The sequence below is a fragment of the Myotis daubentonii genome, chromosome 1, assembly GCF_963259705.1.
Source record: "Myotis daubentonii chromosome 1, mMyoDau2.1, whole genome shotgun sequence".
Taxonomy (NCBI): domain Eukaryota; kingdom Metazoa; phylum Chordata; class Mammalia; order Chiroptera; family Vespertilionidae; genus Myotis; species Myotis daubentonii.
Genome location: NC_081840.1, coordinates 59,368,876 through 59,386,964, shown reverse-complemented (window position 1 = coordinate 59,386,964; position 18,089 = coordinate 59,368,876). Strand labels below are relative to the sequence as shown.

At 42.9% G+C, this 18,089-nt stretch overlaps 1 protein-coding gene across 2 annotated transcripts in view; it reads left to right on the top strand.

Moving 5' to 3' along the window:
• The window catches only part of GALK2 (galactokinase 2), a 159,960-nt gene that overhangs the window by 107,167 nt on the left and 34,704 nt on the right, over positions 1-18,089 (top strand). For both annotated transcript variants that reach the window (XM_059701948.1, XM_059701940.1), the window contains exon 8: positions 10,278-10,488. In XM_059701948.1, coding sequence (XP_059557931.1) covers positions 10,278-10,488 — 211 coding nt within the window. The remainder of the gene's footprint in view (positions 1-10,277; positions 10,489-18,089) is intronic.

Sequence of the window (18,089 nt, the reverse complement as noted above, 5' to 3'; positions counted from 1 at the left end):
TTGAACTTGGGGTGTATCTCTTGGCTAGGGCTAGAGCCTTTAGATATATTTATTTTGAGATAATAGTTGAAACCAAGAGCTTAGTTCAGATTGCTGAGGGAAAGAGTGTGGCAAAATCAGATCAGAAGGCCAGGGGCTGAACTTAGGAGGCAGCTTCAGTTAAATAACGAGAGGAGAAAACTGAGTCATGGATGAAGACGGTATTGGGACCAGAGAGGGGAGAGGGATACCAGGAAGATTCACTGTTACAGAAGCCAATAAACAGGGAATATGAAGAAGGTAGATAATGCAGAGTGCCAGAAGTCACCAGTTCATCTATATATATAAAACCCTAAGTGACCAGTCGACCCTTTGATTGGTCGCTATGATGCACACTGACCACCAGGGAGCAGATGCTCAATGCAGGAGCTGCCCCCTGGTTGTCAGTGTGCTCCCACAGCAGGAGCACCGCTCAGCTGACTGACAGGTGCCAGACACTGGCCTCAAGGCTGGCGAGCGCAGCTGCAGGGGTGCAAGCAGGCTGGGATGAGCAGCAGTATCAGGGCGCCCGGCCTGGGCCTGGGCTCCTCCCCGGCCTCCTGCTGCTTTGCACCCTACTACATCCCTTGGAGGTGTTGGACTGCTGGTTTTGGCACGATCCCCAACAGGCCAGTGGGCCTCTAGTAAGTGTATAACAATGCAACTGATTTCTCGATATTTATTTTGTATCCTGCTACTTTACTGAATTCGTTTAACAGTTCTAGTAGTGTTTTTGGAGGAATCTTATTTGGATGCCCTTTTTTCCTTCTTCTTGTCTGATTGCTGTGGACTTCCAGTGCTATGTTGAATAAGGGTAGTGAAAACAGACATCTCTGTTTGGTTCACATTCTTAAGGGAAACACAGTTCTTGGTTTCATTGATCTTTTGTATTACTTTTTAGACTCTATTTTCTTCATTTCTGCTCTGATCTTTATTATTTTTTTCTCCTACTCACTTTGGGCTTTGCTTTTTCCCCATTGAGTATGATGTTGGCTGTGGGTTTGTCATACATTGCCTTTATTATATTGAGGTATGTTTCCTCTATTCTCACTTTGCTAAAAGTTGTTTTTTTGTTGTTGTTGTTTGTTTGTTTGTTTTGTGTTTAGTTTTTTTTTTTTTCCCCACAAATGGGTGCTGGGTTTTATCCAGTGCCTTTTCTGCATCTATTAATATGATCATGTGGTTTTCATCCTTCATTTTGTTTATGTGGCATGTTACCTTTATTGATATGCAGATATTGTACCAACCTTGCCTCCCCAGGATAAATCACATGTGAGCATTGTATAAGGTCTTTCTATTTATTGCTGGATCCAGGTTCCTAATATTTCGTTGAGGATTGTAGCATCTATGTTCATCAGGGATATTGGCCTATAATTTTTTTTTCTTTTTAGTGCTTTTATCTGGTTTTGGAATTAGGATAATGCTAGCCTTATAGAATGATTTTGGAAGTCTTCCTTTCTCTTGAATTTTAGGGAATAGTGTGAGAAGGATAGGTGTCAGTTTGCCTTTTAATGTTTGGTAAAGTTCACCTGTAAAGGCATCCAGTCCAGGACTTCTGTTTGTAGGGAGTTTTTTTTAAATTACTGCTTCAATTTCATTGCTTGCAATTTTTATATTCAGATTTTCTAATTCTTCCTGATTCAGTTTTGGATGGTTGTATGATTCTAGGAATTTATCCATTTCATTCAGATTTCTAATTTGTTGGTATATATTTGTTCTTAATATTTCCTTACAATCCTTTGTGTTTCTTTTTTGTGAGTTATTACTTCTCTTTCATTTCTTATTTTATTTGAGTCCTCTCCCTTTTTTTTCTTAATGGGTCTGATTAAAGGTTTGTCAGTCTTGTTTATTTTTTCAAAGAACCAGCTCTTGGTTTCATTGATCTTTTGTATTGTTTTTTAGACTCTATTTTCTTCATTTCTGCTCTGATCTTTATTATTTTTTTTCTCCTACTCACTTCAGGCTTTGTTTGCTGTTCTTTTTCTAGTTCCTGTAAGTGTAAAGTTAGAGTGTTTATTTGAGAATTTTCTTGTTTCTTGATACAGGTATGTAATGCTATGAATTTCCCTTTTAAGACTACTTTGCCGTCATGTCCCATAGATTTTGGGTTGTTGTGTTCTCATTTTTATTTGTTTAAGTTATCTTTATTTTTTTATTTTTTTTCAGTTAAATCTTTATTGTTCAGATTATTACATTAGTTACTCTTTTTCCCCACCATAACTCCCCTCCACCCAGTTCCCACCCCACCCTCCGCCCTCACTCCCCACCCACTGTCCTCATCCATAGGTGCACGATTATTGTCCAGTCTCTTCCCGCATCCCCATACCCCTTCCCCCCCCCCCCAAGAATAGTCAGTCCACTCCCTTTCTATGTCCCTGATTCTATTACAATCACCAGTTCATACTGTTCATCAGATTATTTATTCACTTGATTTTTAGATTCACTTGTTGATAGATGTGTATTTGTTGTTTATAATTTGTATCTTTACCTTTTTCTTCTTCTTCCTCTTCTTAAAGGATACCTTTCAGCATTTCATATAATACTGGTTTGGTGGTGATGAACTCCTTTAGCTTTTTCTTATCTGTGAAGCTCTTTATCTGACCTTCACTTCTGAATGATAGCTTTGCTGGATAAAGTAGTCTTGGTTGTAGGTTCTTGGTATTCATCACTTTGAATATTTCTTGCCACTCCCTTCTGGCCTGCAAAGTTTCTGTTGAGAAATCAGCTGACAGTCGTATGGGTACTCCCTTGTAGGTAACTGATTTTCTTTCTCTTGCTGCTTTTAAGATTCTCTCTTTGTCTTTTGCTCTTGGCATTTTAATTATGATGTGTCTTGGTGTGGTCCTCTCTGGATTCCTTTTGTTTGGAGTTCTCTGCACTTCCTGGACTTGGAAGTCTATTTCTTTTACCAGGTAGGGGAAGTTTTCTGTCATTATTTCTTCAAATAGGTTTTCAATATCTTGCTCTCTCTCTCATCTTCTGGCACCCCTATAATTCTGATGTTGGTACGCTTGAAGCTGTCCCAGAGGCTCCTTACACTATCTTCGTATTTTCGGATTCTTTTTTCATTTTGCTTTTCCGGCTGGGTGTTTTTTGCTTCTTCATATTTCAAATCTTTGACTTGATTCTTGCGACCCTCTGGTCTGCTGTTGGGAGTCTGTATAATATTCTTTATTTCAGTCAGTGTATGCTTAATTTCTAGTTGGTCCTTTATCACAACATCGAGGGTCTCATTAGATTTCTTGAGGACCTCACTACATTTATCGGCGGTCTCACCAGTCTTTTCGAGGGCCTTATTAAGTTTATCGGTGGCTTCTAGACAGTTCTTTAAAGACCTTAAAAGTGTGGTTTTGAACTCTATATCCAACAGTTTGCTTTCCTCCAATTCTGTTGTTTGTATCCTGTTTCTTTGTCTCGGCATTTTTATGCTTCGCTGTGTCAATTGAGTGCCTTTCTGTGCTAAGTGTCCCAATTACCTGAGGAGGACACTCTTGGTGCACCCCCTTGTGGGCTTTGTGTGCAGTCTTGTTGTAGTTAAGCCTTGATTGTTGTAGTTATCACTGTGAGGAACTGACCTCCAGGCCAATTGGCTGTGAGAATCAGCTGTGTCTGCAGTGGGAGAACTTCTGTGCTGGAGACACCCCTCTGGGGCTAGACTTGCTTCAATGGGGCTTTGGTGCTCACTGAGTCTGCCCCCTGAGTGTGTCTTTTATGGTTCCACGGAGCTGCAAACTGGATGGTCCCACTCTGACCTTTGGGCTTCCTGGCTCCTGGATCTCTAGGGAGGTGCTAATCTAGCCTTTGCCTGAGGCTATCCAGCAAAAGTCTCCCTGCAGGGCTTGGGCGGGGCGGGTCCCACGGGATCAACAGGGCGGGGTTAGCAATTATGACTGCTCTCAGTCTTGCCCTCAGAGGCTCTGCTTCTCAGTGTCCCAGTAATCGCTGCAAGCTCCACGAAGAGAAAGCTGCCCTAGGGTTCTGAGCAATGCCAGACAGTCCCGCTTCTCCCGTATGAGTCTGGGTCCCTAGAGACTCGCCCCGAACTGGAGCTCAGAGCCTGAGGCTCCCTCCCGATTGAAAATGACAACCATGCCCTCAGCCACCAGCCTGCTTCGCATGCACTCCGCACCTTAGTATTTTACTTAAGCACTGCGCCTCCTCTAAGTCTCGGTATGTTTTTCTCTTTCCTCCTAGTTGGAGAACTTCCACACAGCCAGCCTTCCTGTGGTTCTGGATGATGTCCGTTCCGTCTTTTAGTTGTATTTCTGAAGTGGTTGTTCGAGGCAGCAAACTCCGGTGTTTACCTATGCCGCCATCTTGGTTTCTCCCTGTTTAAGTTATCTTTAAATTTCTTCCTTGATCTTGTTGTTGACCCATTCATTGTTTAATAGAGTGTTATTTAGCCTCCATGTCTTTGTGTGTTCTTTAGTTTTTTTCTTGTGATTGATTTCTAGTTTCATTCTATTATGGTTAGAGAAGATGCTTTATTTAAATGTTCTTAAATTTATTTGTGTCCTAACATGCAGTCAATCCTAGAAAATACCTAAAGTGCACTTAAAAATAATATGTATTTTGCAGCTTTGGGTTGAAATGCTCTGAAGATATCAATGAAATCCATCTGATCTAGTGTGTCATTGAAGGCTGCCGTCTCCTTGTTGATTTTCTGATTGGAATATCTAAGCATCGATGTCAATGAGACATTAAAATCCCCTACTCTGACTATATTAGTGTCAATCATCCTTTATGTCCATCATATATTTATGTGCTCCTATGTTGGGTGCATAAATGTTTACAAGAGTTATATCTCCTTGTTGGATTGCTTCCTTTATCATTACATAGTGTCCTTCTTTGTTTCTTATTATAGCCTATGTTTTAAAGTCTATTTGGTCAGATATAAGTAATGCTACCTTAGCGGTCCTTTTCATTTGCATGAAATATTCTTTTCCATCATTTTATTTAGTCAACGTGTATCTTTCATTCTGAAGTGGAGCTCTTGAAGACAGCATATACATGGGTCTTGTTTTCTTATCCATTGAGCTACCTTATATCTTTTGATTGGAGCATTTAAGCCATTTACATTTAAAATGATTATTGATAGGTACCTATATATTGCCTTGTTTTAAAGCTATGTTCTTCAGTTTTTTTCTCCTGCTCCCCCTCCTTCCCCTCCTCCTTCCCCTCCTTTCTCCCTCTCCTCCTCCTCCTCCTTCTCCTCCTCCTTCTTTGTTAAAAGTCTCCTCTTCAGATAATTTTCAGTTGGTAGTTTAGGGTAATTGTTCCCCAATTTAGTTTTATTTCCAGTTTGGTTCAGGGAGGAGGTGTGAAGAAAATCTACCTACTCTGCTGCCATTTTCAAGTTTTTCTGTTTTTATTATCCTATTTAATCTTCACAGTAGTTTGTGAAGTAGCCATTAAGTGTCCCACTTTACCTGGGAATTTCCTGGCAAGGTATGTTGTGACTTGTTTTAAGTAAGTGCATGAGTCCAGGTCTGTCTCTGTCCCTCCTCTTTCCACTGTGCCCCTTTACGCGTGGATGAGCATGGTGCTTGAATGCCACAGCTATGCTGTGCTGAGGGTGCAGTGAGGAGACCGGTTATGTACAGTTGTGTAGATTTCTTCAGATTGATTCTGTGGCCTGCAAACTAACATAGAGAACATGGACAGTAGGGATGACTAACATTGGGGAGCTCAATGTGGTGAATGATGTTTATGAGTGGAACGTGGACATGGAAGTCACTGGGGGCCAGTTCTATGCAGTTGGAAGGAGATGAGGGGAAGATGAGCCAAAAAAAAAGTATGCACAATACAAACTGCCATGTATGATCCCATTTATTTCAAATTATATGTTTGGAGGTGTGCATGAAGCATGCATAAAGAATTGCATAATAGGATGGTTATTAAAATGGCAGTTGTGGTTATCTCATTGGGTGATTACAGATGATTTATTTTAGAGTTTTTTTTGTTGTTGTTATTTTTTACTTTGAATTGTGTGTTCTTTGCAGTTTAATAAAATCGTGTGATTGTATAACCAGAAACAACAACACCGCTACTTTTGTTGTGTGAAAAACAACTTGTTAAATGAATTCTTGTTTATAGAAGTAACTCAGAAAGGGATTAGAATTTTTATCGTTTGCTGACCTGGTGAAGAGCTGATTTGTACTTTTCCCACTGATTTGTTAATACTGCTAACTACAGTGAAAAAGTTGAAGAGGGGTGGATCTGACAAACAGGCTTTTGAATTAGGGTCCATATCTTAGCTCACTCCTACTGTACTCTCTTCCTGGAAGTCTCAGTGACTCTCAGACTGAGGGTTTTGTCTTCTAATTGCAGGAAAGTGTCTAGCTTGCACCCAGATAACCTGGTAGTGCTAGTGAGGCAATTCCCTTTGTCAGCAGCCCTTAATCAATGATGGATGAGAGTTAGTGGGTAAATATCCCAGCTTTCTTGCCCATGGGTAAGTCACATCTCAGGTTTATACATACAAGTCCAATAGGCCTTACCTCCCCTGACTACATCAGTGCACCTCACATTAGCTTCTCTTCCTGTCTTACTTTCCACTTCTCTACCAGCACTTCTTGTTATCACTGAACCCTCAAATTCTTGTCTCCGGTCTTCTTCCAAGAGCAACCAACTTAAAACAGGGTCCCAGTACTGTTTATCTGCCTCCTCCTATGACTGTGGACAAAGAACTTACCTGCTTTCTTGTCCTCAGAGCACAGAATAGGCTCAGGAACCTACTGGAAGTGGTATGTCATGTGAGCACTTAATATTTGCAGTGGTGAAAACAAAATGGTGAATGTTGACAAAGAAATGCTTTTTCTCCTCTGCCCATCCTGCTGCTGAGTGAGGAACTTGTGACAAAATGACCCATAGCCCTGACTCATAGACCTGCTTCACAAATGTTCTGAAGTAGGCCAGTCACCCGGCCATAAGTGGCAAATTCCTTCATGAAGTTCTGTCTTTGAGCAACAGCGATCTTACCCACCCTCTGTCCTCATCTGCAAGTCATCTTTCTGTTTCTTGAGCCAAATTTCAAAGGGCTTAAGTGGCTTTTCTATTTTACTCTGCAATGTAGTGCACATACTCAGTGGCTCATGGCTGTGCGGCTCTTGTAGAGGGCATGTGTTAGATTTCACTCTTAACTGAAACACACACCAAATTGGCTGTGTGGACCCTCCAGCTGAGGGCTAAGCGAACCCAAGGGCAAACGGTTGGAGTGAATGTGAACCTCTGTATGTTGGTGCTTCTGACTGTGGTCGAAAGGCACTTAGGGAGGCTGCCTTTGACGACAACCTTGTAGGCAGCCGACTTTCTCCCTACACATCTCTGGGTCAGTTTCCTGAGATGTAGTGCCTGAGGCAGTGTGGCTTGTTTAAGGGGAGGCCAGGGATGGGAACTTGGAGATCATTGTTGTTCTTAGGAAGAGCCCGCTCTCATTACTTGGGGGCCATTCTTTGATGTTTCTCCTCCTCCTCCTGACCACGTCCCCCCCCACCCCTTCTTCTTTATCTTTGTGGCTATCTTCTTTGAAGGAATCCATTTATTAAATCACTAGAATGTTTACTTCTAGTACCAATCTTAGTTTATTTTTCAAAAACCATTTCTAAGATGTGAGTGGGGATTAAAATGCATGAGTAGCACAACATAGATATCAGACAGACCTCGTTGAGAATGTTGCCATGGGGAGGCAAGAAACAGTTACAGTGATGCAGGAGGAATTAATGGGCCAGATTTCCCAGATATGAGTGGGAATGATCCTTGTGATATCTACAGAAAATGAATTTTCTAAGATTTGCATGGGAAGATGGGATGTGGAAGAAGATATTATTTGCATGGAATTATATTCCTCAGGTTGTAATGTCCCATTTCCCCAAGCCAGTCCTGGAAGAGGGGCAGCTGGGAGTTCAGCAGAGCCAGAAGCAGGGCCAGTGTCCAGAGTTTTTGTTCCATGTTGCAGCCAGTGTGGTTTAGTATTCAGGCCAGATTACAGTTCATCAGTCCATGTGTGCCATGTAGATACAGGAGAGAGCATCCCCCTGCAGCAGGAGACAGAGAGAGAGAGAGAGAGAGAGAGAGAGAGAGAGAGAGAGAGAGAGAGAGAGAGAGAGAAGGCTTCTGTGGTTTGGAAGTTTAAATATTCAGGTTTCATGCACTTGCACTGATCAGTCCATCCTGACCACTAATTTGTTCCCAGATATGACTGGCAGACAGGTAGGCTCCTTTCCACCTCACTCAGACCTTACTGGGCATGTGTCTAAACTGCCTTTGTCTAGTCCAGCAGTTCTCAACCTGTGGGTCGTGACCCCATTGGGAGTCGAATGACCCTTTCACAGGGGTCGCCTAAGACCATCGGAAAACACATATATAATTACATATTGTTTTTGTGATTAATCACTATGCTTTAATTATGTTCAATTTGTAACAATGAATTTGGGGGTCACCACAACATGAGGAACTGTATTAAAGGGCCGCGGCATAAGTAAGGTTGAGAACCACTGCTCTAATCTCTTCCCTCATTAATCAGCAGGGAATAGAAGTGGAGGATGTTAAATGCAGCTTTTTGGCAAAGCTGTATAAATGGCATGCCTATGCTCTCTGGCCTCCCTCTTCCCTCCTTTTCTGTTAAATAAACCAGGTTATTAAAATGGCATCAATAGGACCTGGGTTTAATTTCCAAATGTTTCTTTGGGCAAGTCACTTACTCTCGTTTCTTAGACACTACCCATCTCACAGAGCTGCCAAAGATTGAAGGAAGCAAAAAAGCACATTTTAAATCATGTAGCACTATATAAGCTGCATTGTTTATCTTAGTTGGATTTGGATCTGTATTTTGAGAAAGCATTATTCTAGGAGATCATCAACTTCAGCTCTTTTTCTGTATAAAATAAATACATTGTATGTTTCTCTTTTGCATTATGTAAGTCTTTATAAGTTTTCTGAAATTTTATTTTTGAAACATAGACCATGAATGAATTAATGAAATGAATGAAATGAATGAATGGGTCAATCTGTGGAGGTATCAAATCCAACGTTTCTAATACACTAACAAAGTGTGCTAAGCAAGCAAACAAGGTCAGAAGAAAGGTTTTAGTTTGTGCCTTTGCTTTAAAAATGGCACCAGGTTCTGTAAAATATATGAACAGAAAAATATAATCCTTTTGCCTCTTTTCCTAGTTCTGCCTAAAATCATTAACTTCTTTCAAATATATAAGCCAGAGGTTTAAAAAGAGGATTAACAAATATAAGAACTTATGTTATTAACAGTCTTCAGAAGTGAGTGGCCCTAAGCAGAGTACAATGATCTTTTGGTAAACCCTGCTTCCTGTAGAAAAGAAAGAAAATCAAATCATCAACATAATAGAAGAGTAAATCAGATGCACATTTCCTTGCAGACTAACTTCCCCTTCTTCAACTCGCCTCTTTTTGCTGTTTGTGCTGCCTGCACCTGGCCTCCTCACACCAGGGACTGAGTTTTACAGACCTCAGTGTGGAGATATCTTCACTGTATTGATTATCACCTGCCTGAAGGGCTCAGTCAGTGGTTTGGGGAGAATGAGGGAAACATATTCTGGATTGGGGTCCCAGTGCGTAGACCTGGTTACAAAGGTTTGGTTTGTACTTAACCCCCTCCAACAGGCTGAGGGGATGCCTCAGGACAAAACTGGAAGCCACACTCTTTTCTTGAGGGTGGAGAAACATGCAGCTCTGCTACTACTAGCAACCTAATGAAATGGTTTTTCCTAAGGTCACCAATGAGGTTTTCATTTAAAATCTGGGACTTTACTCCAAACGCCCAGATACTTAAATTCATTAGCCATTTCAAAGAGGCATGTAGTAAACAGGAAGTGCTCTAATGAAATTGGGCATACAGTGTCCACCTCAGGACCCACGTCATGTGAGATTTGACCAGTTTTTTTGGTAGACTTTATAGAGAGTGGTATATTTGAGATGAACTGAATAGGGATGAAAGAACCAAATTATTCAAAGAAATAGCCCTGAGGGAAAGTGGTGACAGGCAAAAGAATCAACAGAAGAATAGTTTTTATTTTTTTAAGAAAAATACTTAACTACTCTAGGAGTGTCACACAAGCATGTTTAATTCCAAACATCTGAACCTAGCAATGGTGGGAAATGTGGATAGGTTGAATGGAACAAACAAAATAAAACAAAAACAGCTTTAAGTTGAATCTGGCTAATTAAAATAGTACATATTAATTTCTGCAATGAAAACTGACCATTATCTTGGTTTCAACTTGCAGCTCCTGGCTAAGTACAAAAGCTTGCAATGGGATAAAGTGCTGCGGCTGGAGGAGGTGCAGACCATCCTGGGGGTCAGTCTGGAAGAAATGCTGTTGATTATAGAGGATGCTCTTCACCCTGAACCCTATAGCCCCGAGGAGGTCTGCAGGTGTCTGGGAATCAGCCTGCAGGAGCTTCAGACCCAAATTCTGAGTCCAAACACTCAGGATGGTGAGTGTGCTGGAGGAAGTAAGAACATGGGTTATTCCCCCATTCACAGCTGGGAAATTTACAATTTCCGCAAGGATCTCGCTGATTTTGAAGCCTGCTTGAGGGATTTGGAGAATGGGTGTGTTTTGGCAAACTAATTATCTATATTCTTGTCTTCATTAAATTCATTTTTTCACTCATCAACAGACATTTGCTGGTCTGCTGCATGCCAGGTATTCTGGTGAAGCAAAGGTGAATCCTACATTGTCCCTGCCCTCCAGAGGTTCATAATTCCATCAGCATCTCTGTTTTCATCTTTTTTACCCCTCCCTACTCTTCTGATTATTATACTAACTATATAAGAGGTTTAAGTCTGAACAGTGCTGTAACTGCCGTGGAGCACACTCGGGGCACCAGGAAGTCTTCACTGCTTAGGTCAGACTTGTGGCCTGCTTTAGTGTGGAAGCTCCTTCTGTGTGCATGCTGCTTTCACGTAATTTTGTTTTTATACTGATAACATCAGATACTGACGTGAAGGCCAGGTAAAGGTTGGAGGTATAGGATGGAGCCTTAGAGTGTCTTTTCTTCTTAGAAGTAAAGGTTGTTTATTTGTGGGAAGTCAATGCTGGGGGCAGGGACATCTAGGTAAGATCCAATAGTTTCTTTTTTAAAAAAAAATCATCTGAGAGAGAGAAGGAAGGAGAGAAAGAGGAAGGGAGGGAGAGAGGGAGGGAGGACAGAAAGGAGAGAGAAAGAGAGAGAGAGAGAGAGAGAGAGAGAGAGAGAGAGAGAGAGAGAAAGAAAGAAAGAAAGAAAAAGAAAACATTGATGTAAGAGAGAAATATCAATAGGTTGCTTCCCACATGCACTCTGACCGGCATTGAACCCGCCATCTTCTGGTGTATGGGACAATCCACTGAGCCACACAGGCCAGGGCTCCAGTGGTTTCTTGAGGTAGAGTTGGGAGGGTGGGAGCTTAGCACAACGATCAGCCTCAGCGCCCCATTTCCATTCCATTCAATTCAGTTCTGAAATTGGTTATTGAGTGCCTGCAATACCTTTCAAGTGATGAAAGGCTGTAATTAGTGACAGCTTTAGGATCAGATAAGGGAATCATTTGAGGGCAGAGAGAAGGTTCTGGTCTCCGACACTGTTAGATCCGGTTTAATTTGATGAACGTTTACTGAGTCTCTAGAACTGGGATGAGCAAGCTGGCCTATAGGCTTAATCAGACTTGCCACCTGTTTATGTAAATTAAACTTTTGCTAGAACACAGCCATAATCGGTCCTGGCTGCTTTTGCACTGCAACAGTACTGTTGGGTAGTTGTGACAGAGACTGAAAAGCTCACAAAAGCTTTAGCCCTTTGCAGAAGAAGTTGGAGGGCCTCCACACCAGAAAGGCAGTGGACCAAACAGTCTGCCTGGATTAGGATCTTGGGTTTCACTCACTAGATGTGTGACCATTTATCTTAGTTTTACATGAAGTAGGCATAACAGGAATACCTCCCTTAAAGGAGTAATCTGTGTACAGTGGGGCCTTGACTTATGAGTGTCCCGACTAACGAGTTTTTCAAGATACCAGCCGTCTCTCGGCTCATTTTTTGCTTTCAGTTGCGAGCTAAAATTCAGGTTATGAGCCAGCTTCAGATACCCCACCGCTAGCTGGCGCAGCAAACGCCACAGCATCAGCCCAGCATCACATGTCTCACTCGTTCACTTTTTGATTTGACATACGATTAAGTCAATGCCCCACTGTAATGTGGTAATGGGGGTGTTAGCTTCCTTTGTTATTTCTCCTTCCCTCTCCTCCCCCACCTCTGCTAGGTCCTGAGGCCGAGTTTGGGAACACAGAGATAAACACAAGGGGGGGGGGCGGGGGGGGCACCATTGCCGGGGTCCAACCCCAGCGGGTCCAGGGGTCCCCAAAGGTGTGGACGGAGTCGGCGAAGAAAGAATGACACGGAGACAGCGTTCAGTTGATCAGCAGCCTAGCCAGGATCTCCAGCCAAGTTCTGGTCTCGATCTCCAGAGAGGGTCTGCTTCGGATCTCCAGCGAGGCTCTGCAGCCATGTTCCCTCGCTAGGTTCCCCAGCCAGGCTCTGTCCAGGTTCTCCAGTCAGGTTCAGTGTCCAGGTTCCAGTCAGGTTCTCCTGCCAATCTCTGTAGTCAGGTTCAGTCCAGGATCCCTTGCCATGTTCTCCCGCTAGGCTCTGTCTCTAGGCTCCGAGGCCAGTCCCTCTCCAGGATCCTCCGGCATGCTCTCTCCAGCGAAGTTCTTCTGTCTCTAGAGAACGTTCTGTGTAGGTTCTGTGCCTAGGCTCTGTCTCTCTTGGTCCTGTCTTCCAAGCCCTGTGTTCTCAGTTCTGTGTCTGAAGTTCTGTCTTCTGAATTCTGTCTCATGAGTTCTGTCTTGTTGATTCTGTTCTAAGTTCTGTGTCTTTCTGTCTTGTTACATCTGTATTTATACCAGTTGACTCAATCCTATCAATCTCTATTACAAAGGTTAGGGCATTTCTTATCTCCATTCCAGGGAGAAAAGATTATGTAGTTTAAGCATGATTGTTCGTAGTTAAAGGGATTAATTACCCGCCTGGCACTTAGTTGAGGGGTTTTATTCCCTCCCTAACTTCAGGGAAAAATTCCTACCTGGGGAAACAACCTTTCTAGGAGAGGCATCCCCTCCCTGACTTCAGGGAAAAATTCCTACCTGGGGAAACAACCTTTCTTGGAGAGGTGACCTTGGTTAAAACACACAGCGCTAAGGGGAGCAAACATATTAAGAACAGTATGCTATATACGCCAGGTCCCTTGAAACATATGCTGTGCAGATGTTTCTTTCCTGCAGCGACTGTGTCAGGCAGCAAGGATGGACCGGCTTCCGGCAAATTCCCCCTTTTTTATTTTTTAAATGCTCACGCATGCAAATCAGTGGCCACCTCTCAGATTGGGCCATTTAAGTCTCGGAAGAAGAGTGGCAAGCAATGATAGTGAGCATAGCTATAAACATAGTGGATGGAGCGCAGAAGGAGCCCCATTCCTGTAGAAGGTTGCCAGCCTCTTCAGTCAAGGGATTTCAGCTGTCCTCAAGTTATTGGTTTGATTGTCTTTGTTGGTCTGGCTAGTGGGCGGCGTCACTGGCGACAGGCTTCCTGAAGCGTCTGCAAGTTGAAGGACTGCATCAAAGGGTCCATCAGGGCCGTGGTTGATGGTGGTGTCGATGTCCGAGGAGGAGTAAGCTGTGCCCTCTGGATCCAGCTGATATGGAAAATGGAGGGTAGTAGAAAAAGAAGAGAAAGCAAAAGAACTACAAGGCATGGAAGTGTTTAGAAAAAAGAGGGAGAAGAAAGGGAAGAAGGCAGCATCCTGACACAGTCCTTTCCTTCAGCTTCCCCTTTCCCTGTGGTCCCAGGTAGAAATGGGAAACAAGTCCTGTTGCAGTGAGAGGGCAGCTGCTGTCAGCCAGTCTCTGTCTTTACCTGGGTCCCGATCTGAGCTGGGCATGGGAAGCAGGAAGCAGCCATGGGGACAGGAGACCTTCCTCAGAAGGGGCGAGTGTTCAAGCCCCTGCACCATTGGGGAGGGGGGTCTGTGCCCCACCTTTGTTGCACCCCAAGTTTTCTCCTACTGGCCCCCGACTGTGCCTGTCTTAGGTTGCCCCACCCTGTGGAGTCTTACCCGTCGTTGACTACCAGCCATCTCTGGGCCAAGTAGGGTGATGTGAGGTTCAGTTTTGTCTCCTTGATAGCCTATGTCCCTCTGGCCTCCATGCCCAGCAACTGCCTTTGGATTCCCTCGCTTGCTGGCGGGGCTCTGGCATTGATCATAGGGAACTCAGGTTTCTTCTCTAGAGAGGGCCCAGCTTACGCCATTGGGCCAGAGACAGATCCATGGTACCAGCCACCATGAGGCTTCAACCTCAGCATGAACACAGAGCTCAGGCAACAGCTTATGGGCAATTGGATTGTAAGAAGAGGGTCCCTCTTGGCACAAGGGTAAGAGGCGCCAATACAGGACAAAGGAGAGTCCTGGAATAGGGCTTTCTCAGCCCAGGATGTCAGGCTCTTGGCACAAGACAACTCCGTGTATGGGACATATACTAGACACCCCCTAGTTATGGCAGAAAAGGGAGGTGCCCTTCCTGGAACAGTAGGGTAGGGAGATTCTAGAAAAGGCTGTGTTCAGGAAAGAAGGAGACAGGCCAAAGAACCAGCAAACAAGTAGTTAGATTTTTAAAAAAAGGAAAAAGGAAAGGAGATGTGGGGCAAAGCTGAGACATGTGGAAAGACAAAAAGGAGGCACATGTGATCCTCCCAATGGACAGATTGTTCCAGCTCAGGGCTGCACATCTGCTGCAGACGGGCACTGGTCAGGTGTGCTATGATGAGGCAGAGATGGCGGGCGGTGAGACATAAGGTCGGACTAGACGGTCTGGAATCCACACAGGTGAGTCTGCGTCCTGTGGAAATATACAAGCATATCCTCTCCCCCAGGTTAAAAGTACATCAGGTCCCTTCCAGGCTCCTGTAAGCAAGTCTTTCCATTTGACAAGGGCTTTAGGTTTAGTTAGATCAGGGTTCCAATGCCTGTACATCGGGGAATTTCCCTCAGAATCTACATTTAGTATATTAATTACAAATTGAGCATGTTGTAGAACATGATGAGGAGAGGAATATTTAAACTCATTTTCTTGTAATTTTTTAATTTGTGTTTTTAAAGTTTGGTGAGCCCTTTCTACTATTGCTTGGCCTTGAGGATTGTAGGGTATTCCTGTAGTATGTGCGATGCCGAATGTAGAGCATAAGTTTTTAAAAGCTCTAGAGGTATAGGCAGGCCCATTGTCAGTTTTAAGTGCCCTTGGTATTCCTAGGTAGGAAAAGCATTGGAATAGATGTTGACTTACATCTTTAAAGGCTTCTCCTGTACGTGCAGAAGCAAGGATAACATGGGAAAAGGTATCAATACAAACATGCACATAGCAAAGTTTGCCAAAAGATGGGACATGAGTAATATCCATCTGCCATAAGTCACAGGGTCTAAGTCCTCTTGGATTAACTCCAGTAGCAGGGCTAGGAAAATGAGTAGGACAATGGCCGCAGTCACGCACAATACTTCGAGCAGCTTCTCTAGATATGCGATAATATAGACGGAGAGCAGAAGCATTTTGATGGTGAATGGCATGAGACCGCCGGGCTTCTTCTAGAGCTGTACAAACTACTGGGCGAGTTAGTAAATCCGCCTGATAATTTCCTTCACTTAAGGGTCCTGGTAGGCAGGAATGAGCTCTAATATGTCCAATATAGAAAGCCTTTTCTCGTTTGTGAATGCAAGTTTGTAGCTGAGTTAACAAAGAGAAAATGGCTGTTCTTCCTTGTGGGAGAGAGGCGGTCTCAATATGAGGAAATAATTTAACTATATATTGAGAGTCAGTGTACAAGTTAAAGGGAACCTGTTGCAATTGTTCAAAAGCATAAATGACTGCCAAAAGCTCTGTTCTCTGAGCTGACGTCTCTAGAGTTTGTTGAACATGGGTTATTGAGTCAATGATTGTTACTGCCCTACCATTAGAGGAACCATCTGTGAATACTAAGGAGGCAGGAGGTGATAATGGTTCTTTTGAACATTTAATAGGAAATATAAACGGATGTAGGGAGAGAAATTGCAATATAGGTGATCTTGGCAAATGATGTAAAATTTGCCCTGGGAAGTTACCTATAGCTATTTGCCACTCTTCTTCAAATTGTAATAGTGTGTCTAATTGTTCTCTTTTATAAGGTATTATTATCTCAGTAACTTCTCTTCCAAAGAGTTCGATACTGCGTCGTCTACCTTTGATAATGAGAGTGGCCACTAGGGAGGGATAGGGTGGTACAATCTTCCTAGGAGTGACAGGTAAATGTATCCATTCTAATGGTCCTTCCTGCCACAAGCATCCTGTAGGAGTATATTTAGTGGCTAGAATAATTAAGGCCCAAGATTTGGAATAATCTAGATACTGTAGTTGCTGTTTATTGATGGCCTGTTCTATTTTTGCTATAGCCTTTTCTCCTTCTACAGTTAATTGTCGGGGAGCCTTAGGGTTAGAATCTCCCTTTAAAATGTCAAATAGAGGTTTTAAGTCAAGAGTGGTTATTTTTAGATACGGCCTGACCCAGTTGATATCACCTAATAGTTTCTGATAATCATTCAATGTGTTTAAATGATCTTTTCTTAATTGTAGAGGCTGATGGGTGATAGTAGAAGTATGTAATATTCTGCCTAAGTATGAAAAAGAAGGTTCAGTCTGAATCTTTTCTGGGGCTATTTTTAGACCATGTTCTTCTAAAGCAAGGATGGTCTGAGTAAGAATTTCCTGTAAAGTAGCCCGATCTTTATGAGCTAGTAAAATATCATCCATATAATGAATAAGATATAGATCTGACAATTTCTTTCTAATAACTTGCAATGCCTGATCTACAAACTTTTGACATAATGTAGGACTATTTTTCATCCCTTGTGGGAGAACCTTCCATTGGTATCTCTGATAAGGCTGTTTAAAGTTTTCTGATGGTATGCTGAATGCGAATCTTTGACAATCAGCTGGGTGAAGAGGTATAGTGAAAAAACAATCCTGTAAGTCAATAACAACAACACAATACTCCTGTGGAATTGCCACAGGGGAGGGCAATCCAGGTTGTAAGGAGCCCATATCTTCCATGGTGGCATTTATGGCTCTTAGATCTTGCAAAAGTCTCCACTTGCCTGATTTCTTTCTTATTACAAATATGGGTGTGTTCCAGGGACTATTTGATGGCTCTATATGTCCCTCTGCTAATTGCTGATCAATTAATTGTCGGGCTGCTGATATTTTCTCAGATGTTAACGGCCATTGCTCAACCCATACTGGTTGTGACGATTTCCAGACTATGGGATCAGCAGTCCTAAGGGCAATGGCCCCAATTACAGATCCTGTCGAGGAGTGTGAGGTATTACTTTCCTTTCCTAATCCCTTTCCTGGATTAAATCTCGTGTCTAGCATCTGTGATGTTACTCTATCACTGGGGCTATATAATACAACTCCCATTTGAGACAAGATATCTCTTCCCCATAATGTAAAGGGGATAGTCGTAATTACATAGGGACAGAATGTCCCTGAATGTTGATCTTCATCAGCCCAAGTTAAAATCTGAGAACTCTTTTTTACATTAGATGCCTTGCCTAGTCCTACTAGGGAAGTGGAGGTGGTGTGCGTGGGCCATGAAGAGGGCCAATCCTTCTCTGCTATGCAGGAAACATCTGCTCCTGTATCCAATAGACCTTCAATTGGTTTTCCCTGAATTTGTAAAATTTTTGTAGGTCTAGTAGCATGGATTTCTTGTATCCAAAATGCTGCATCACTAGATCCAAAGCCTCCAGCCCCTCTAGCTTCCTGGGTAACAACTGTCCCTATTTTATGTATTGGTAACAGGAGTAATTGGGCAATTCTCTGGTTGGGCTGAATCTGTATAGTTGTGGTGGGTGGGGAAAGTAAAATCTGTATTTCTCCTGTGTAGTCTGCATCAACAACTCCTGGGATGACTAAGATCCCCTGTAAGGAGGTGGAGCTCCGCCCTAATATTAAACCTACAGTTCCCTCAGGCAGCGT